This window comes from Calliopsis andreniformis, chromosome 9 (assembly GCF_051401765.1).
Source record: "Calliopsis andreniformis isolate RMS-2024a chromosome 9, iyCalAndr_principal, whole genome shotgun sequence".
NCBI lineage: Eukaryota > Metazoa > Arthropoda > Insecta > Hymenoptera > Andrenidae > Calliopsis > Calliopsis andreniformis.
The window spans coordinates 20,681,523-20,702,841 of record NC_135070.1 but is presented as its reverse complement, the minus strand read 5'-3'; the positions used below and the strand labels follow the sequence as shown (position 1 = coordinate 20,702,841).

Below are 21,319 nucleotides of genomic sequence, written 5' to 3'. Positions count from 1 at the left end.
GGTATATTTTACATTATGTAAAATGTAATGTACTATTATGTAGAATGGACTATTAAATACAAAGACGAGTACAGTTTTTATAATATTTTTATTTACATATTTTATATCCCGTAAAAACCCGTAATAATAAATGGTTTTCATATTTAAATTAACACCCTAATGAATTATTCTTAATACATCCATGAATCATAGAAGATTTTTAAATGCATTCTCATTGAAGTTCTATGAAATTGAAAATTTACTTGTTTGATACTTTTTAGTGTCAAACCAGTTTGTTAATAATTGATTATCTATCAGTTACTTGATTTATTCGTTGTACTATGTTCGATTTTGATATAATCAAGATACAAATTATTTGATTATTGCTTATTGCACTTTCTTAGCCTTTTCTTTGCTTGTAGTATCAATATTCCAATAATATAACATTTGAGCAACTATTATAGCATTTGCAAGTGTGGAGCATATATACATTATTAGCATTGTCATATCTCCTGTTTCCTGGATAGAAGTGAATATTCTTGCCATGGAACCAAAGAACAACATAAAGCCAGTTGCTGCAGATAGTTGGCCAGTACTTCCATTAGAATAATTTGTGTATGCTTGCATTAGCTGTAATGAAATAATGATGTTATTTATGTACTACCTCTATATCTATTATGTAAAAACTTTGAAATTTAGATACGTACTTTACTAGCAAGGACAATGGGTATATTCATTGCTTGACAAGACCATAGAACATGGACTGGAGTCAATCCGCTAACAGCAGTTGACACTACTGCTAGATAAGCAGTAAAAAATGCAGTGGCTTGAACAGTATTACCACTGAAATGTATCACTAAGACTGCGATTGCTAAAGTTTGCAATCCTAGAAAGACTCCATCTCCCCAGGAACTAAAACATGTTGACTAATTTGTCTAATACAATCCATAGATTACATTTATTATCTATATTTGTAAATAATAGTACCTGAAGGGAAAACCACTAACAAAACTATAAGATGCCATTGCAGTGATGGCAAACAAGTCTAATAATACACTGAAGACATTGATGCCTTCTGCACTTTTATTTTTAAGAATTTTTACAATTTGTGGAACTTTTACTGAAATGAAAATACGTATACAAGTAAAGCGGAAGTAATTAATATTAAAAATTACGATTAATTTGCAGTATTGTAATTTCAGACATAATTATAAATGTCACTTAAAAATAACGCTTCTAACCGAGAAGAGATCCACTAATGATTCCGAGGCCCAGAACTTTGCTGAGCGTCGCTTTGAAGCATCCCACTGAAACATGTTCAAGATTTTCATGTTTTACTTGAAGTGGTTCGTATCTTCTTCGTAAAAAATTCATCTTAAGTATAATAAGAATTTATTTCTAACGACCCGAAATTATAACGACTTCAAATTTACCATTGGAAGAGAAAAAAATGAATGTTACCGAGCGCTCGATACGAATACTCTAATTCGATTATCGAAAATGTTTCTGCAATAGCTTTTGTTCAGAATCTTACAAAAAACTGAATTTCGCATTACCGTTTCTAAACACGAAAGTAAAAATCAAAATATAAAGTAGATAAATGTCATAAATCAATGAACAATCCGTAAAAGACTAATAAATAATTTCGAAACGTCTCATATTTCTTCATTTTAAATCGTACGCTCCAAATGTTCACGTGATATTCCAAGCGGTGCAGCAGAATGAAGCCAACATAAATGCATAATTCAACTAGATATCTCCAGCTAGACAAAAAATCGAATGAAAGTGCTGCATTAATAAAATCTATTCTCTTACCGTGAAAGAAATTGAATTCATCAAAATACTCTTCTATACATTCCTTAGTAAACAGCAAAAGAGCTGCCTTTTTGACTAACTTAGCCATACTTGCCACGACATAAGCTCAGACCGTACTACACGTCAACTGTGTAAAATAATTTCTATTAGCTGCGTTTTAATCATGAACCTAAAGGACGGGGTCGGGGCTTAAACTGTAACTGTAGTCACTGATGCGGGGGTAAGAGTTTTGCGGGGAATATCGGAAAAACGTTTGCAGCCATTTTGTACCGCAAAAGTAGCACTGCCATCTATGTCGCACCGCGGCAAATTAGAAAACATATTCAGTGACTATAGGTATAAAAGAATGAAACACTTGACAGTAAAGTTGAACTAGCTTGACAGTAAAAGAAGAGTGCCTGTTTTATCAATCCATCTTTTACCTTTGTATGTAGGAAAACTACATTATCCTCTCTGGTGAAAAAGTATGTATATAGCCACCTTTGCAATCGTAACTTTCGCACAACTTCATTTCTCACTATTGTCAAATGATTCCTGTCATCGACAGTGACATGTTTATCCTACGGATCATTCGTTCTTTAGGAGTTTGTCCGTATTTCATACCCTTTTCAATATTCCAGTAACAACTCAACCAACATCTTTAGCAATTCCGCCATCATTTACACATACATGTGTTCCTCCGAATGCAGTCGTACAGCCATATTCTATGATTTCCCACAACATATATCGAATTATATTTAATGGTAAGGAATTGGAAAAGTTTTTAGCGACGATAAAAGTTAGCAGACCCGACTTTGACGTGACATATTCGCGGAATCGATTTGCAATTTCGTTAGGAAACTGCTGATCTCGTAGACGGCTATTCTTCGATGTCGGTCTTATCCGCACTGATAACGTAAGCGCGTAAGGGTCGGCCGAATTCCAAAATAGTACAGCGCGTTCCACATATCTCTTTCGAGATTATCAGCATGAAATCGAACTCGTGCAATTAGCGATAGCGGGTCGAAGTGATTCGTCAGATCGCCTCTTCACGCGAACCAAAGATGCACTCGCATAAGTGGGTCAAAGCTCATAGAACGGGTGTGGTTAAGGCAACCCACGCGATCGCTTTTTCCTTCTTTACGTGCATTCAGTGGTCGAGGAGTTCCGCAGAGGTGCCTGGTACGCTTCTCCTCTTCGAGCAACCCTCCTCTGCCCCACCAGCTGTTTTTGCCCTCCTTGGAATTCGGTTACATAATACATTAGTGGGACATTAAAAAATTACAGAATTTCTCGTAGGAAAACACAATAAACATTTACTGTAAATGCAACTGAGTGCATTACATGATTACACAACAATATTTCTGTTTCATTTTAACATAGTTTTGCAAACTTAGGTATTAATAAGATAAAAAACGTAATCTTTGAGAATCTCAAACCGTTTTCTTATCAAGGAGTTGGTCTTAGATTCCCTGATCTCGTGATGTGACGTTAACTGTATCTGAAGAAGGACGAGGTCACACAATCTTCACCAATGGGCCAAATAGTTGGGGAGCATTAAAACGCTTTCAGGGCGCACGCCTGGGGAATTCTAGATTCTGAACACATACCTCGTGTCTGTTAGCGATGACGTTCAGTCGGAGTTTTGCTTCAGTCTCGTCGATTTGTCGTTGATTTAGAGAAAGCATGAATTCGTACTTGCTTGAAGCATGCTGCTTCTGATCATACGATATCAAAGGAATTGCTTTAATAAAATGTTTTTAACCAAAGCAGTAATTATTAATTAAAGATCCAAGTGGCATTCTCCAAATGGATCTAATGAAACTTTGACGATTCAACAGGTATTCGGAGGACCCTGATCGTCACACTAACATTCATAAAAATCTGATACAAACATGTCCTTGACTTCAATTTTTTGTTTCAAAGAGCTTGCAATATTTTTTCATTAATAACTTTCTTTATTCAATAACTGCTACCGAATTTTATAAGCTGATCCAGGATAAAGCACCGACAACCTTTTTGGGCCTGACCTTCCTGCAAAACAGCGCACTGCAATGAAGCGAAACTGAAAATCAACGAGGTGCATCAGCGCAGAACTCGACCAAATCGCAAATTCACTACATGAATGCGAACGATGAGGCGCCGTCGAATTTGGAGCCGATCAGTTCGGAAAAAGCGGACAAGATTGAAGAAGAGATCGTCGAGGAAGAGTCCATCGAAGCTGGCGTGAAACCAACCGGCGATGCTGACGGAGCTTATTCGAGAACAGTTTCAGGTATAATTTAAATCCTTACTAAGTAAACCATTAAGAAGCATTTTGATAACGCGAGTCCCTCTCTTCACAGAAAAACCTGCACCAGGTATAGAACTGCCACCAACGCTTCATGAACGGTTCTTGCGAATCAAACAAATGGTTAAAGATGCAATAGCTTCTCATCACACGTTCATGATTTATGGGAGGGCTCGAGTGATTCGCGAAAGTTTGCTGAAAAGGGGTTGGTGCGAGAAATTCTTCAAGAAAAATCCAAATGGTACACTAAACAATCGGTCGCAAGTTATTTAACATGTATATTATATTTTAAAATACAATCAATATACGACTGACTTCTTCAGTTGATCAACATTTCAATGTGGATGCGAGCCCTGTGATGCTACTAGCTGGTATCGGTGATTTGAAAGACCAACAAAGTGAACGGCAATTGATATCTCGAATGCTCAACAACCACACGGTCGATTTCTTATGGAACACAGGATCAGAGTGGCCTGGTTGGCCAGCACAGGACAACAAAACTACAATTTTCAATAGATTCTGTAGAGCGGGGTTCACCTCCAAGGTATCTAATGTGGTCTCGGTCGATTTTCGTCACTCACGTGACCGATATGTTGGACGAGAATAATATATGCTTCTAAGAAAATCGATTGTCTTAGGTGGGCTTATGCTCGAATGTCAGACAAATGCATTGGTATTACGAGGCTGGAGTGGCGAACACTCTTTTCCCGCGTTGCTATAATTTATGCCAAGGCGACCAGATGCATGCTTTCATCGAGGACTTTCGGTGAAAAATATAAGATGAAAATCATATAGGAAAATCTTTTCCTAATATTTAGAGTATCATTTTTTTGTTAGGTTCACTGCTTGCTTGAGTCTTCTGAAGTGGTTGGTCAATAAAATCAACACGGAAGGTGAAAATGCGGTCAGATCACCGACTGGCACGATACCCTTGAAAGCCCTAGAGTTTGCAATTAAACGATGCAGTGATTTTATAAGCGCACAAACTCACGAAGACATTGATCAGGAGACAGAAAGAGTATGGGCTCATCAGTGGGATCAGTTCATCAGCTGGTATTACCAAGTAGTTCACGGTCAAGCACTTTTCATTCGGAATAATGTACCCTTTCAAGTAAGCAAATAATTCAATTAGAAAATTGAGGGATTTATGTATTAATTGAACATGGTTCGAACAGAAATACTTCTTGGCGTCGAAACATATTCTGAAAAAAATTAAAAAGTACTGTCCACAACTCGATATGGATGGTGTTATGAACGTATGGATTATGAAACCTGGAAACAAAAGTCGAGGACGAGGGATTGTTTTGTTGAACAAGTTGCAAGACGTCATAGCAAAGATGAACCCTTCGAGCAAATCAGACACCCGTTACGTAGTACAGAAATATATTGGTAATAGAATACTATCGAAATTTAATGATTTAATGATATAATAAAATATGAATAATTTTGTATTAATATTGACAGTATTTCTTTTTTCATAGAGCGACCTCTGTTAATTCACAGCACAAAATTTGACATCAGGCAATGGTTCATCATTACCTGTGCTCAGCCTCTAACTCTTTGGATATACAAGTAAATCATAGACTATAAATGCATACTACAAAAGTTTGGTTGAACATACACATGCATAAGTTTTTGTTTCGTGTTACGTTTTCGTGCCTCTAAATATCTAGGTCACAAAATCGGCGCAGACAAGTCTCATTCGTCATAATTATGACTAATTTACATCCGAGGCAATTTGTAATCGACAAAGATGCTATATTTCACCCTATATTTTGAATCATATTGAACTGTGGTGGTCATAAATAAACCATCCGCAGTATGTTTCCAGCAACTCACCCTTCTATGAAACTGATCCTTGTTAACCCAGTTTATATAAATGCCTGACCTGTTACTGTAAAGCTTTAGCTATTATAGTTTGCAACGAACAATGGCATGATCATGCATTTAGTAATATTCTTGATGCATAATCAGCGAGTAAAATAAATTTATATTGCAACCTAGAGAGCAATGTAGTATCTTGTTTCTTCCAGGGAGAGTTATCTGAGATTCTGCACACAGAAATTCTCTCTTTCGGACTTCCATGAATCGATTCACTTGTGCAATCACTCGATCCAATGCAAATACACGAACTGTGGCGACAGAGATCCTGCGTTGCCATCAGACAACATGTGGGACGCCACGACCTTCAAGGAATTCCTCAAGTACGATTTACTTAGATTTACTTGGAAATCACGAGGTTCAACTTCTCAAATGGTTAAACCCCAATAGGACTCAGGGACATGATAAGGCATGGGACGAGTTAATTTATCCAGGAATGAAGCAGGGTTTAGTTGGTTCTCTTCTGGCCAGTCAAGAAGCTATGGATCGTCGAAAAAACAGCTTTGAACTTTATGGTGCCGACTTTATGGTCATGGAAGACTTCTCCGTCTGGCTGATCGAGATTAACAGCCATCCTGATATGAGTTACTCCAGCAAAGTTACCACGCGTCTCTGTCGACAGGTTCTGGAGGACACAATAAAAGGTGTTCGGTTTCATTTCTCCAAAACTGATCGTTCTAACATTTCTTGCACACAATTTCATGACTGTCTTTTAATTTTAACTCTGCAGTGGTCATAGATTTTCGAGAAGACAAAAACGCAGACACAGGACAATTCGAGCTGGCTTACAAACAGAAAATGCCCACCTGTCAGCCGTATTTAGGAGCAGCCTTGTCTCTTCAAGGCACTCGCATTACGACGCTTGATAAGAACATCCTTTCAAATGAGCAAGATTCGAAAATAAATTGTGTAGTGAAGTCTCCAATGGTAGATATTATATTGAAGTTGCAGTTTTTAGGGACATATAAATATATTTTTGTTTTTAGACGAACCTTACGAAAAAGAAATCGACGGTACACAATCAGATTGGTCCAGTTATCGTCGACCTGATCGAAGAATTAGAAATACAACTCGATGAGGAATTCTACGCTTATTATAAAGTAGAATCGCCTAAGCTGAGGCAGGCACTACCAGCAACTGCACCGTTAAAACCCTTGAAAACTGCAGTATTAATCGATAAACAAGAGTCAACCGTGAAGAGTGCACCTGCACATGGCCCAACTGTTAATGTGAAATCAAAATCACCAGCTGCAGTTCATGTAAGAAATCGTCGAATAACATAACTAAAAAGTTTCATGATTATTTTACTTATATTTTACAGAATAATCAGGAAAAGACTTGGACTAATCAGAGAATTGCAACGAGGTCAGCTAAAAAATCGCGCACTTCCACTGGATCGACGAGTAACAAGACAGAAGCATCTAATAGGCAATCTTTAATTTCTAAGATTATAGCTTTCCAGAAACAGTCGTCGAAATTAGCACCAAAATCTGAAAAAGCTGCGAAGCAAAATGAAGATAAGGTTTTTTACTCAATTCTATCATAAGGTTCTTATTATCTATATTCGCCAGAGTTACATTTTTATTTGAATTTACTAGATAATCAGGACAGCGGTAAGAAATGCAATTAAAAAGTACAAAAAGAATGCTGTTCCATCCGCAGTTCCAACGGAAGTTCCTGCCCCACCGCCTGTTTTAACGACGATAAATAAAACGAGTCATCTGACTGCAGCAAAAAATAAGCAACGTAACCCACCGAAAAGGCAAAATCGTCAGAAGAAGAATAAGGTTCTAACGGACATCACGGACATGTATGCTGTTGGCTTGAGATTGACCAAATGATCAGAAAAGAAATTATTGTGATCTGCACCTGTTATCTGTTGCTTCCAACTGCTGTTAATCTGTACTTGAAGTCTATATTTGAACCGTACTTGTACTTGGTCAATAAAGTACTATATTCACAATTCTCTATAGCCTGTACTCATTTGATTTTCCACTTTCTTATTAAAAAATAATTAAAAGGAACACCGTATATGTGAAATACGGAAACAAAGTGCAATCGACTTCTACCGAGGATCATGACTTGACGTAATTTAAATTTATCAGCCCCTATACTCTTCACGGAAAAAGCAAAATTATACGAGTGAAAAACCAAATGGAGACCTCTGTTCTCCAGAAGCATTTCATCGGATTTTATGATAGATTGTGAGAAAATTAAAAGTTACACGTTTTTCTTATCTATACTTGTCACATGGAATGGAGTGTGTCGACTTGTTTGGCAACTCTGGAGAACCTGCATTCGCAGCGAACTGTCTAGACTGGAATACAGACATTAATCTCGAATCCATAAAAGAAAACAGCTTTGAGTGCACCTTTTTCCGACAACCTAAGCAGAAACTTGTAAGTAGATGATATAGGTTAACTTTTAATCGGTCATTGCTTCTTTTTATCTCAATCATTTCTCTCATATCGTTCTCGACGATTGCAGACCAAACATGACACTAGGCAGCATTGTAACGAAACAGCAATATCGTCTAATTTCTCTGACGTCTATACCGATTCTGATAGCGATTTCGAAGAAGTTGTAGACATTGCACAACTACCACATATACCTACGATGTGTACCAGTCAATATACGATCTACGATCAAGTATCACAGTATGGGAGAAGGCCTAAAGTAACATTTGGTGAAACTATGTGCATCGATTCAGACGGGACCACGACATTCTATACGAAGGAACCACCGATGAGAGAGGATACTGAAGGCATTTATGGAAGAACTTCGCGATTTACGAAGAGGGGAAATTATCTGAGAGGATGGAATAATACAATGAATAAAATGTATTTCGAGAGATTTAATAACATTCAAGACAATGGTTCCGGAACTTACCAAGAATTACTTGCGAAAGACTCTACGAATAGCAATAAATCTATAGGTGAATTTTTAGGTAAAGTATCGTAACGTTCACCGTTATTCAAGTTTTTTAGTCATGTCACACGAGAAAGTATTATTTTGTAGATGAAAATATCGTTATGCATGGAATTAAAAGATCCTACGATTCTGCAAAAATCGCGTCCAACATCGAAATTGCGCGTAAGAAGAGAAAATCGTCCGAGAACAGGGTCGTTAGAAATAAACGTTTACTGAAAACTGTAGAAGAAGTACTTCGCACAATAAATGAGCAAGGAGTGCCAGTTGAACCAGCCTTGGAACAGGTCCAAAATATCGAGCCGAAGAACAAAGTTGCAGAGACCAATATTGCAGAAATGGGAGATCATGGAGAGCGAGATCAAATGTCAAAGAAAATTGTGGACGATGAGGCAGCAAAACAGCCCGAGATAGAAAAGTCAGTTTTTATCAAGCCTGAATTGGAAAAACTCTTGGACGAATCCATGCAAAAAGCAATGCAAAAGTACAGAACATGCGGTAATACGTGGGAGAAATTGAGACAGAAGAAGCTTATGTCGCAGTAACTTTTCAAAAAGGAGAGTCTCGTTTTTTGATCTTCTCTTCAAAGCTGATTTCTAAATTGTGAATATATAACAATATCGCAACACATTTATCGATTGTCAAAACGCACACTTCAATCAAGTAATTTTTCGATCAAACGTTTTGAGAAAATTTCGATGTGATCAGAACTGAATAAATAAAAAATGTTGAAATATACAAATTCTTTGTCAGTTGTAAAAATGAATAATGCAGCATCAGGAAGATTGTGTAATCCTTTCGAAAAATAAATACTCCGAAACTGAGAGCCAAGATTCAATTACAACCTCTAACCATGGATCTTCATGCATCCAAGATAATTCCAGAGAATCAGACAACGAAGAATGCGAAACAGAGGATAGAAACTATACGAAAACTATTAACACACGAAAATGGCAAATCACATTAACATCCAACGACTGTACGATTAAGAAACATTTCTTGGGTTGGCAGGTACGAAACAAAATATTCATTTTAATCATTAAAAATGATATTGCTGTACTTTTTTATAAGATATATTCAAAAGATACAAAGGAATCGGAAAAGGGATCCCAACTGATTTTAAGAGTTTCTGACTCGAAAATGAACTCTCAAGCTATCATGCATCTACAGCCTGTAAAAACTGCAAATGCCGAGATACTCTGCAATCGTGATGATTTGGACGATTTATTCGAGGACGAAGAGAAAGAGAACGAGCATGGTCATGGCAGGATTGTTCTGAAAGATTATTTGAAGCTATTAACCACCGATCAGGCAAAGATCAGTTTCATTCTCAAAGTACTGACAAAGGCAGTGAGCGAGCATAAAATATTTGTGATTTACGGAACGTTTCCAGTATTGAGAAGACCTCTAAGCAAAAGGGGGTGGATAGAGAAGAGAGCTATTAGAAAAATGCTCTCAATGTCACCAGAAATGTCCGAAGGTTGCTAGTTAAACTTCCACCCACTATCATCAAACACAATAAAAAACAAGCGTTTTTTTTAGCTGGTTTAGAGACCATTGAGAAACTGTTGCGTTGCCCTGCGGATTTCATTTGGTATACAAATAAAAGAGTTTCAGTAAAAACAGACGAAAAAACCATAGTAAATAAATTCTCTGGATGCTACTTTACGTCAAAGGTAACTTTTTATAATGATTTCCCATTTCTTACGATGTTACAACTTTAGATCAATAACAGGGTACTTTCAGGTTGATATGTGCAATAATTTGGAGAACGTTTGTTGGTTTTACGAAGCGGGGGTGTCCAATATTCAGTTCCCAAGATGTTACAATGTCTATCAGGTTCGTATAGAAACTCTTCTGTGACATAGTATTAATAAAATCATTTTGTGTAGCCTGCACAGATCAAGGAGTTCGTCCAAGACTTTTACATCACAGCCTGCATGGGAATTCTCAAGTGGTTCTTATTTTTGGCCAGCATAGCTGGACCAAATGCAGCTTGGTCAACGTACGGGACAATTCCAATGACGGCTATTCTATTTGCTCTCGAGCGATGTGCAGAATACATAAGGTTGAAGAAAATTCAATGAAAAATTTAAATTTTCTTCCACTAAATAAAATGAAATCAAAATTCCAGTGTCCGCGCTCACGAAGACATCGACAGGCAAAACTACATGGAAGTTTCTTCCTCTGATTGGAATCAATTTCTAACATGGTACGAAAAATTCTTGCACAAGCGTGAAATGTTGGCAAAAGACGAAGGAATACACATCGAGGTATAAAATTCACATGTTTAACTATTAAAACGACTCCTGTTTAAAATAATTTATGTTAGGAACTTTTACAATTCACGGCGAACACTCTGAAGGAAATGATACAGTGTCGACCTGAAAGTCGTGGTGATGGAATGAGAAATGTCTGGATTTTAAAACCAGGCGATAAAAGTTTAGGAAGGGGCATTATCCTTAAGAACTCATTAAACGACATATTGGGCAAGATAAATCAAGCTACAAAGGAGTGTATGCAATACGTTGTGCAGAAGTATATAGGTGACTTTCTTATTAAATTGCAACAGATACAGCAGAATGTTAAAGATAGATTTTTTAAATAGCTTAATATTTTTAGAACGACCCCTGCTCGTTCATAAGACCAAAGTTGATGTCAGACAATGGTTTTTAATTACCAGCACGCAACCTCTTGTCGTCTGGATGTACAAGTATCGGTTATATCTTCCTGTTATTTAAATTTAATCTTCAATAAACTTTTCTTCAATTACTTATTTTACAGGGACATTCTACTGCGTTTTGCTTCGAAGGATTTTACGCTTGAGAACTTCCACGAGTCGATTCATTTATGCAACACAACCGTACAGTTGAAGTATCGGAAAACGGTAAAACCAAACTTGCAAATACCCAGCGAACTTCACTGGAACCTTAAGAAATTCAAGGATTACTTAAAGTATGAATTTAATTTCACTTTCAAGGTAAAGCTTGACCATCGTTATTATAACATCGTATTCCTTTTCAGAGCCACCGATCGAGAATTGGCTTGGGAAAAGACTATCAAACCTGGAATAAAACAAAATTTAATAGGGGCTCTTCTAGCCTCTCAAGAAAATATGGTAAATCGAAAGAATAGCTTCCAATTATACGGTGCTGATTTTTTAATTATGGATGACCTGACAGTCTGGTTAATTGAGATCAATACTAATCCTCGACTGCATCCCCCAAGTAGTACTGTGACGGAAAGGCTTTACCCAGAAGTTATAGAAGATACGATGAAAGGTAACTATAAAGCTTTTGCAATATCCAAAGTTTATAGAAATGAAATTTAAAGCAAATTTATATGCGTTGTTAAAAGTAATTTTAGACCGACGCAAAAACAAGAAAGCTGCTCGCGGTAAGTTCGAATGCATTTTCAAACAACGCAGTCCGTTTCATGGTTATGTATTTGGACAAGCAGTGAGCCTTGGAATTCGCGGTAAAGCTATATTTTCGCCGCAAAATTCACCAAGAAAGTTATAAGTAATCATACAAAAAAAAAAAGAGAATAAGCCTGATATAAGGCCAAAAAAGTGGCACAATTTTAATAAAAACGTGTTTATTTTACAAGTAACAATTTGTTGAGTATACAATCCTATATGAACAGATGTTTTGTTTGTAATATTGATACACATCTATACACGATTGCGTACAAGACATACTTGTTCATGGTTGCTTTCATACGTTTTCATACGTACAAAATGATCCACTCAATGTGTCGTTTATCTTGTCATTAAAGTCATTTCTTACTTTAATTTTGATTAGAAAAGAACATTTTTCTTCTCTTGGCAGAACAAAATTCCGCAATGGAACCCATAGAGATAGGCATCATCCACAAAAGATTTCAGTACAAGGTACTAAAGACACAAATTCTTCTTGTGACTATTGCTTCGAAATTGGTTCGTACGTAACGCGTTAGGGGCGCACACGAACATCTATTCTCGTAGAAAATTCGTTTATGCTGTCGTGTTTAATTACAAAATCTATTTGGTCGTATTAATTATGTGACCGTCACAAAGTTACCAACTGTCGTCGAACTCGGGACGCGAATGTCTTTAATATACGAGCGGTATTTCGTTAATATGTCTAACTGAAATAAAATTATTATTCTCTGTATAATATATAATTACAGTGAAACAGTATTATACGAACTGCATTTGCAATTTTGTAGAAGTCATTTAACTAGGCTGGACCATACTTTCATCAAACAGATCAAGCTAATTTGATTAAGAATATTAGTGAAATATGAGATACATAAAAAGAATGCTGTTAAGATAGATACATGTATAAGAAGAATAAAGAACAGGTTCTATAGTATGCTTGTCTGTTTTGATACCAGCATAGTCTGGAGAAGATAAAATCCCATCTGTATCGGGCTTCGAAATCCAGCAAGCATAGAATTAATTATTCAATTCTGACATACGCACGGTAATCATAATCAAATAAAAGAATTCGACATTGCCGGATTTCGACTATCGTCACAAATACGTTCGGGCGAGCTTTGGATCTTGTTGCTGCACAATTTATCTGTTTACGTATGCGCAGCTTGTAAAACAGTCCTCGTGGAATACAAAACGATTCCAAAAACCGACAAGGTGTATAAATATCACATGTAAAACTGCACGAAATGAGACAGACAGACTCACGTAACTGGTTTTAGCGTAAAGGACAATTTAGGCCTCGAGTTATTCTTCCCGAGGATTTTCTTTTGCTCCTCTTTCACACGCTTTTCGTGCTCCTTCCTCATTCTTTGCCTTTCTTCTTCCATCAAACGCTGCTGTTCGACCATGGCCAATCTTTCCTCAGCCTATCGAAAGAGAACCTCGTTTAAATCACTCCCACCGTTCGTAGAACGGTGTTGATCCGATGACATACCAGTTTCTTCTGAGCTTCTTCTATTTTTCTGTTGTTCTCCTCCATGATCCTCTCTAGTTCCTCACGCTTCTTCCGCTCTTCCTCCTACAACGACAATGGGATCTATTTACATGAAGCAATGATGGCGTCGCTCACCAGTTGTTACACCGTTCATATCCAAAAATCATAGTGCCGCTATGTCAACAGCCTAGTGTTACACATCCTAAGAACCTTCTTTTTTGCTTTCATATGGGAAAAATAATCGGGATATAATGTGTGAAATTTTGAGGTCGGAGTTCAAAGAATTAGGATGGCTTGTCAAGAGAGAAAATGTAAAACATAGGACACAAGTGAACCCAGCTCCATCGCTCAGATTAAAACGAGCTCCTCTTAGTCCCCAGCGAACGCTGTTTATAGTCAGTTTCCCCCAGATGGAAATACGATGACTTAGGATGCCGCTTGAAAGTGAAAAAAACGTGAATTATGATTCTGAATTCAATCCACTGCGTGCATGCAAACGGACGCACGGACAGTAACGGCAAAATTCTTCGCTCTCAAACGCGACACGTCGACGACTTCGTTAAAGTGCAGAATAAAATTCTAAATGCAGATAGGTGTGTTGTATACTTTACCAAAAATGTATAAAAAAAAAAACAAAAAGGAAAAAAAAACCGTAACCCTTCATAAAAAAATAAGTACCGTTCACATACGCATCTTCGATAATGGCTGATGTGCATTTGAGAAAAAGAGAAAAAAAGGTAAACGAATGAAAAAAATATTTACGAACGAGTGGTGCCATCCGCCCCGACCTGTCGACGGAATGCGTTGTATCCCAGGTATTAAATATTTAGCAAATCTAAAATAATCCCTAGTATGGTCTCGCCCATTATATAGCGATTTATAAACAAATAATGATGATAATAATAATATTGGTATAAAATGAATTATGAATATATAAATTGGATAATACCTGAATGAAGCTCACGCCAGCACGTAGGGGATGCCTTCTTCATCGACAATCACTCAGCAGTGAGTAAAAAACCGGCATCTTCTGTTGGTAGTCAGTAAGGAAGGTGACCTATATATTTGCTAGGTCGTGCTTTGTTGCTATGGGATTTCTAATTCTGCCCTTTAAAGGTCTACTCCTCCCTTTCTAATTAATTTTCTCCCAAACTTGTTCGCATATTCAGTGCAAACTCAATGTGCAAAGCAAGAAGGACAAAAAGTATATATGTATAGTCGAACTCGTAATTAGGGTCGCTGTCCATTTGACCGGAACGTGCTGATTTCCCAAGGGTGAGAATAAACAATTGTGCACATATACAAAAAAAATTAGCAGAAGAATACTCCTAATTGTATTTCAAGGAACAGAAAATATTTAGGAAAAAATGTACTACATAAAAACTTAGACAAACATTATTCGCTAAGTATCGAAATTAGATCGTTGCCAATTAGATCAAATAACAGGACCCCTTTCCTTGTAATTCATAAAAGGTTGTTATAGTATATTAGTCAAAGCTGTTATTGGCGCGCGAGATTTAAAGTTTCGGGACAAAATAGATACCTTTTATTCTTGTTAATTATAACTATTTATTCCTATATTTGTATATCTCCAAAATAAACTAATTATTGTAATTTTTCATTCCTGAATCATCAGACAAAATCTTATACACATACTATTACTGAACTAACTGTATACTGATAGCAGTATTATTATTTAGAAAAATAAATAAAAAAGAAGGGAAAACAGTAGTTTCTTCTGTATAAAAGATATTATCTAATTAAAAAAAAGTCGTTCTATCATTATATCACCTGAATAGAACTAAAAATCAAATTTTGCAAATGTCTCGTAACGATTTTTATAAAAAGCTTGTATCTTTTTGATCAATAGCAAAAACTATTCAGGGAAAAATATCACTTTCCTATAATTTCATAGAAAAATAACTTTATTTGAAACTCACGATATTTTCCTTCTGTCTGTTAGCAAGTTACAAAGTTTGGGATCGCTAACTTTAGATATATTCGGATGCTTTTTCTCTACTCCTTAAGAATGCGATTATGTGGACATTCACATACGCGGATATAAACTAGATCGATAAATAATTAAGTTTGCTAGATTGACAGGTATCGAGAAATATAAAAATTGCAATCCAGAACGCGATGAACGTGATCGAAAGCAATTTTTCTTTCAATTTCAGATACAACTGGCAATCAAGATTGTGATGAAAGGTATTAATGTCGTACAAATATATAAATATATATACATGATACAAGTACAATATTCTGTTCATAAATAACCGAAACATGCGCCTATGATAGCAAAATTCGTCCCACAAGATAAAATATAGCTTCCCAACAACGCGACCTCAGTGGATGCTGGGAAGTCGAAGCAATGTGGCTTTTCAATTACATCGCTTTCGTATTTAGTGACCACAATGCTTCAAGCCCAAACGCTGTGATCGCGAAATTTAAAGTTATGATAACCCTAGAGTCACGTGAGTTTATTTTTACCACGGGTATGCCCAACTAGCAGCTCTTACACAATCCTTTAGTGTCTAATTAAAATTTGATCAGTTTTTATGTAGGTACACATAACATACAATTCCCTAAATTTGCTTTAAAGCAGTGAAAATATTTGATGGAAATGTGCACCTTACCAATTAAGCTACTAAATTTAAATTCATTCTTTTTCCTCTTATATTCCATTCATATTATAGCTCTGTTTTTACCAAAATAGATTGTCCTAATATAAAAATAACGCGAGGATAAAGCACTGGACTTATATCCTGTTGATCATAACAGCGCTTGGGCTAACACTGGCCAATGTTTCTCTGGATTGGTCTTACCTCTCTTCGTTTCTCCTCCTCACGAAGTTTTGCTTGTCTCCATTCCATTTCCTCCATCATTTGACGCTCCATAGCCCTTTTAGCTTCTTCTACTCTCCTTTGTACTTCGGCTTCTATTTCCTCTTTACGTTTTTCTAACTCTTCTTCTACCCTCTTCTGTACTAATTCCTCAATACGTTTGGCAGCTTCTTCCTCCACCATTTTCTGCTCCACTTCGCGTTGTCTTCTGTAAGCACAGAAATATTTCGTTGCTCTAACACTACGTAAGTAGTCTATAATTATGCCAAACAAGTTACCTAGCATGCTTCTTTTACAAACTTTTTCAATTATGTCTTTGTGCAAGTTTCTTTCATAAGGAGTCATTAAGTGGTTATTTATTGAAGTCCAATGTATTTATATGTATACAAGTAAGTATGATATAATTAAACCACCACCATGAAATAGTTTTACTCTTACCCAACTGCGCTCGTGGTGAAGATTTTGTTCGATAATTCTTTCTTTTTCCTGACAACATAATTATAAATAAAAAAAACGTATACTAATCCAAATAAAATATAGGTAATAATTTTTATCGTATATTATTGAACAGCTAATTTAATATAAAATAAACTTTACATTTTTCATTTGTATTTAGTTATAGAAAAAGACAAATATGAAACTTTATAAGCGATGCAACTGCAATATAAATAGCTTAAACCTAATAGTACCATTAAAAATAACTTAATGAATCATAGTCTTTAATTAGACTTCTCAGTTCCAGAAAATACAATGTACTCTATGCAAACAATTACTGAACAAATGCATAAACCAGGAGGAAGATAAGTTATTACTATTAATTACCTTTGACGTTCCATTTCTGCTAATCGCTCCACCTCGTCCATTTTACGATCCCTGTCTCTGTACGATCGCTTTTTGTGACTGACAATGTGTACATCGTCAGAGGCATCAGAGCCCGAGGTAGACGATGCTGAATGAGATCGTTTCCTGTACGAACCGACAGCTACAGTTAAACAGTGCGTGGGTGTAAAATATAAACGCGATAACTAACATAATAGAGACTGTCACGCACGGTACAGTGTTTAACAGTGACAACTTTTGATTCGCGACGCATTAAGGAATATACACAACGCGACAGTAGAAGTAACTTCCAATAGTATATGTATATAAAAGCGTAAAAAGGTACTCCCTAACCGAGTGTGCGTGTGGCAAAATGGCGGAATGCTCAATAAAGTAAAACAACTTCAATATGAGTGATTCGACCAGAAGACAAAACGTATTACCTTGATTTTGAACTGCGCTCCTTTGGCTTCTCGGAGTATTTGTTGTTAGAGTGCTTCTCTCGCGACTTCGATCGTTTCCGCGAATGCTTACTCTTGTGACGCCTCCTACTCGGAGATTTTGTCCTCGATCTGGAACGGCCCATTTTTCTACAAGTTTTACCGTTCTCTTGGAGAAACTCAAACACGAAACGGACACTGTATCACAAACGTGACTGGTAAATACACTGAAATAAAACCGAACACTTCGCGGACACCACGAAACAACAAACCATTCACTCTTTTTAACGCGTACACTGCATCACTGACTTACGCCGTTCTTCACGGCCATCTTCAAATCAGTATTCAAGATGGCGTTCGAGCTCGAAATGCTTCTGCGCGTCGCGGTCTTTTTTCACCGAAATTTCGAGGAAAATCAAGGTAGTTTTTTCCAAAACCACTATTACCTGCTACGCTAACGATTTTCTGTTCCTTTCCTAAAGACGTAGTTATAAACTCGATAATTTAACAGAGTATTTATCGTTCAAAGTTCTTGCATTCAAATAGTACGGTAATGTGCATCTATTCGTATTAGACCAATCAGATGTGGCCGCAGTATCGTATGTAGAGTTCTCTGTAATCTACAACCATATAACAGATTTGCATTTATATCGACTTTAGATACAGATTTCCGTTAGAAAGCACATGAATTTTGTCAGATTCACATATCCTTAACCATTACCGTATTACAACATATTCTAATTTCTGCACCCCATTAATTATGCTTCCATCGGTACTCCGAAATTGATAGTAGGTATTTGTCATAGGAATATCCATAATTAGTTTAGTATCAGTATTACGTTCGTATAGATTAAGGAATTATATGAATGTTTGTTAATTAGGACGAATAAAAATTGTTGATTGATTGTTCGAGAAATAGCGATCACGTCGGTAAAAGTTTTCAACTGACACATAATATAAAGTGTATCGAAGAAGGTCTAAAGATCGAAAGTTCTTCGCGGGAAGGTGGCGCGGGAAATGGTCGGAGCGAGGTTGTAAGGTGAGTGGCGTCGCGTGTGTTCCGAAAATCGCGGCGGTCGGTGGCACCCGTTCACAGCTGTGTCGGCGTCGTGCGCATCTCGCTCGGCTCGTTCCGCCGCGACAGCGACAGAAAGCAAGATGGCGCTCCTCTGTTTGCGGATAGTTCTGCGACGGATATAAATACGTGAAAAAAAGAGTGGTCGAAACGGTCGACGGTGTATCGGGCAGGTCGCGGCGTTCGGTGGACGCGTGTGGCACAGTGACAGTCGGTTGGTGACGCGTCGCGATAACCGAGAGGCTCGATTGCGCCGCCACGATAAAGCGAATCGTTGCGGTATTTCGAACGTTCGTCGGCGAAGGTGGTCTCGGTGGCCACCTGAGGAATGCCAGGTTAATACTCGCGGTGGCAGGGGGATGATAAACGCGTGAAGGATCGCGCGGCAGACGGATCGATCGAAGGGGCGAGAGTGATTGTTTCGTGAGGTGGTCCGCTCCGCGAGAAAAAGGTGTTCGCTGGTTTGTTCCGTGACGTATGTGTGTCGCGGCAGCGGACGGCTGCGAGACAGCGAGCGAGCGAGTGTCGTCGTGTACGTGGTCGTGGTCGTCTGGGTGCTCGTGCTTGGTGTGCCGCGAGTGGCGTTCGTCGCGGCTTCGCTGCGCTCCCGTTTTACCCTGGATATCTGGACAGGCGGGATCAGCTGGTGGTGGTGGTGCTGCTGCTGGAACGACTAGTCCAGCGGCTCTGGGACACAGTACTCTTCGACAGGAGCGGTGGGGCAAGGAGGTGCCGGAAGCAGCCGCGAGCCCGGAAGCATAACGAAGAAGATGGCCTTCAACGAGGTAACAAACTTTTCCACCCTGCTCTCTTCTCCTGCACCCGTCTATCTCGTTCGGTCGTTCGATCCCGTGGGCTGACCTCGCGACCCCCAAACGCCAATTCTAACCTAACCTCCGTTCCTGCGCACAGCTGGCATGTTATCAACTCCCCTCTCCTCCCTTTACCTCTTCCCTCTCTCTTCCTACCCTCTCCTCTCCTCTCCTCTCCTCTCCTCTCCTCTCCTCTCCTCTCCTCTCCTCTCCTCTCCTCTCCTCTCCTCTTTCTCTGTCCTTTCTGCGACCTACAGCTTCTCTCCCAGACATGCTTTTTTTCTCTTTCGTTCCCTCATTCTCGTCGTACGAGACACGAATCGATGCACCGAAAACCGGAACGTACGATGTACATATCTGATGCTCGCATCGAGGAACACGCGAGAGATAATGTTACGACCATACGTTTTTTTTGCCTGCTGGGGATACGTTGGAGAAACGAGCAATCGTGACTCAAGACTAGTTTATCGCGCGTTGATAAGTTCTGTATCGGTTACGAGGACGTTTCCGCGATCGGTGCAAGCATCGATCCGTTTGTCGTTTGTTCCCGCGACGTCGTTACGTGCCTTTGGAAATAATCCCTAATCCAGTTTGCTAGCATCTGTGTGCAACAACGTGGCACAGTTTACGTGCTCACCAGAATTTCCTGCGTCATTTTTCAGTCTTATTTTACAAAACTTTCGCGATCTGATCGATAGGCGCGAATTCGCTCTAAGTGAAGTACAAGCTGCAGAAAAAATAACACGATACGTTATAAGCTGTTATTTCGTCGGCAGAAGCGTCTTGAAAAAAAGTGTTTATCAAAAGTAACTGTAGGAGGTGTCTGTTTACGTTTTGTGATCAATGGTAGGCTGCAAGGTGTTTCTGGTCGACGATTGCCGCGTATTTGCAAACGCTGGTTCTCGCGTTTCAGGCGGGAAGAAAAACAGCGGCGCGTGTCCTCGCAGCCGCGAAATTTTGTAAACAATTACGTCACGGTTAGAAGTACGACAAGCTACACTCCACGATGGAAAGATAACACACGTTTGCTCCAATTATAATTTGTCGCTGCCTACTGCCTTTTCACCTCCCGTTTCTACCACTTTTTTTCGCTGTATGTACTTGAAAAACTCAGCAACTTTTTATTGAACTAAAGTAAAGCTAAGTTGATAATGTAAAGTCAGAAAATCGGGAATGAATCATTGAAAAATGATAGACAGCGCGTGCGCGCTATCTTTTCATATTGGAATGTATGAGATTCCGTAGCTGGGAGCGTGCATCGTCACCGTCGTTGATTGCCCGCTTCTGTAACGTTTCTCCGTAAAGATATTACGTAACCGTATCCCATGAAGAAACGTGGGGTATCGTGTTTCCACGATGCGAGAAAAAGAATGAGAAAGAACGTATTACGACGCAGCCGATTCAGGCGTAAGACGATACATTTGAATGAAGCATCTTTTAAAGTATCTTCTGGAGCAACGAGAGTTCGCTAGATGAAAAGAATTACATGATTTAAAATTCGTTATCTCTGACGAGGTCGTCATCGTTGACGCAAGCTGCCTCGTC

General features: G+C 38.2%; 4 protein-coding genes and 1 long non-coding RNA gene across 8 annotated transcripts in view; 3 read left to right on the top strand and 2 right to left on the bottom strand.

The window, feature by feature from the left end:
* Positions 1–69: 69 nt before the first annotated feature.
* On the bottom strand, positions 70–2,349 carry LOC143183788 (mannose-P-dolichol utilization defect 1 protein homolog). The gene is made up of 5 exons (XM_076385506.1): positions 1,795–2,349; positions 1,221–1,286; positions 967–1,099; positions 687–891; positions 70–609 (listed from the first exon to the last, which is right to left on the bottom strand). The coding sequence occupies exons 1-5, from the start codon at positions 1,880–1,882 to the stop codon at positions 367–369; spliced, it is 735 nt and encodes a 244-aa protein (XP_076241621.1). The 5' UTR covers positions 1,883–2,349; the 3' UTR covers positions 70–366.
* Positions 2,350–3,783: 1,434 nt separating this feature from the next.
* Positions 3,784–7,892, top strand: LOC143183789 (tubulin glycylase 3A-like). Its single transcript, XM_076385507.1, has 13 exons — positions 3,784–4,048; positions 4,119–4,304; positions 4,387–4,607; positions 4,702–4,829; positions 4,901–5,174; positions 5,239–5,452; positions 5,545–5,635; positions 6,097–6,267; positions 6,335–6,588; positions 6,675–6,871; positions 6,931–7,203; positions 7,266–7,466; positions 7,543–7,892. The coding sequence occupies exons 1-13, from the start codon at positions 3,895–3,897 to the stop codon at positions 7,783–7,785; spliced, it is 2,607 nt and encodes an 868-aa protein (XP_076241622.1). The 5' UTR covers positions 3,784–3,894; the 3' UTR covers positions 7,786–7,892.
* Positions 7,893–9,725: 1,833 nt separating this feature from the next.
* On the top strand, positions 9,726–12,442 carry LOC143183493 (tubulin glycylase 3A-like). Its single transcript, XM_076385038.1, has 12 exons — positions 9,726–9,825; positions 9,863–9,883; positions 9,957–10,352; positions 10,415–10,548; positions 10,619–10,711; positions 10,765–10,940; positions 11,007–11,145; positions 11,205–11,418; positions 11,495–11,585; positions 11,657–11,827; positions 11,897–12,153; positions 12,230–12,442. The coding sequence occupies exons 1-12, from the start codon at positions 9,726–9,728 to the stop codon at positions 12,391–12,393; spliced, it is 1,956 nt and encodes a 651-aa protein (XP_076241153.1). The 3' UTR covers positions 12,394–12,442.
* On the bottom strand, positions 12,431–18,499 carry Arglu1 (Arginine and glutamate rich 1). Of its 3 annotated transcripts, none has more exons than XM_076385117.1 (6): positions 17,891–18,456; positions 17,451–17,594; positions 17,067–17,114; positions 16,611–16,836; positions 13,786–13,869; positions 12,431–13,717 (listed from the first exon to the last, which is right to left on the bottom strand). In XM_076385117.1, the coding sequence occupies exons 1-6, from the start codon at positions 18,031–18,033 to the stop codon at positions 13,553–13,555; spliced, it is 810 nt and encodes a 269-aa protein (XP_076241232.1). In that variant the 5' UTR covers positions 18,034–18,456; the 3' UTR covers positions 12,431–13,552. The 3 variants fall into 3 exon arrangements, 2 of the variants coding, with proteins under 2 accessions (XP_076241232.1, XP_076241233.1); XR_013002612.1 differs by lacking the exon at positions 12,431–13,717 and adding an exon at positions 14,735–15,046 and having other exon boundaries at positions 13,784–13,869; positions 17,891–18,499; XM_076385118.1 differs by lacking the exon at positions 17,067–17,114 and having other exon boundaries at positions 17,891–18,425.
* Positions 18,500–19,439: 940 nt separating this feature from the next.
* Positions 19,440–21,319, top strand: part of LOC143183555 (uncharacterized) — a 37,978-nt gene continuing 36,098 nt past the window's right edge. For both annotated transcript variants that reach the window (XR_013002613.1, XR_013002614.1), the window contains exon 1: positions 19,440–19,747. This is a non-coding gene — a long non-coding RNA (uncharacterized LOC143183555). The remainder of the gene's footprint in view (positions 19,748–21,319) is intronic.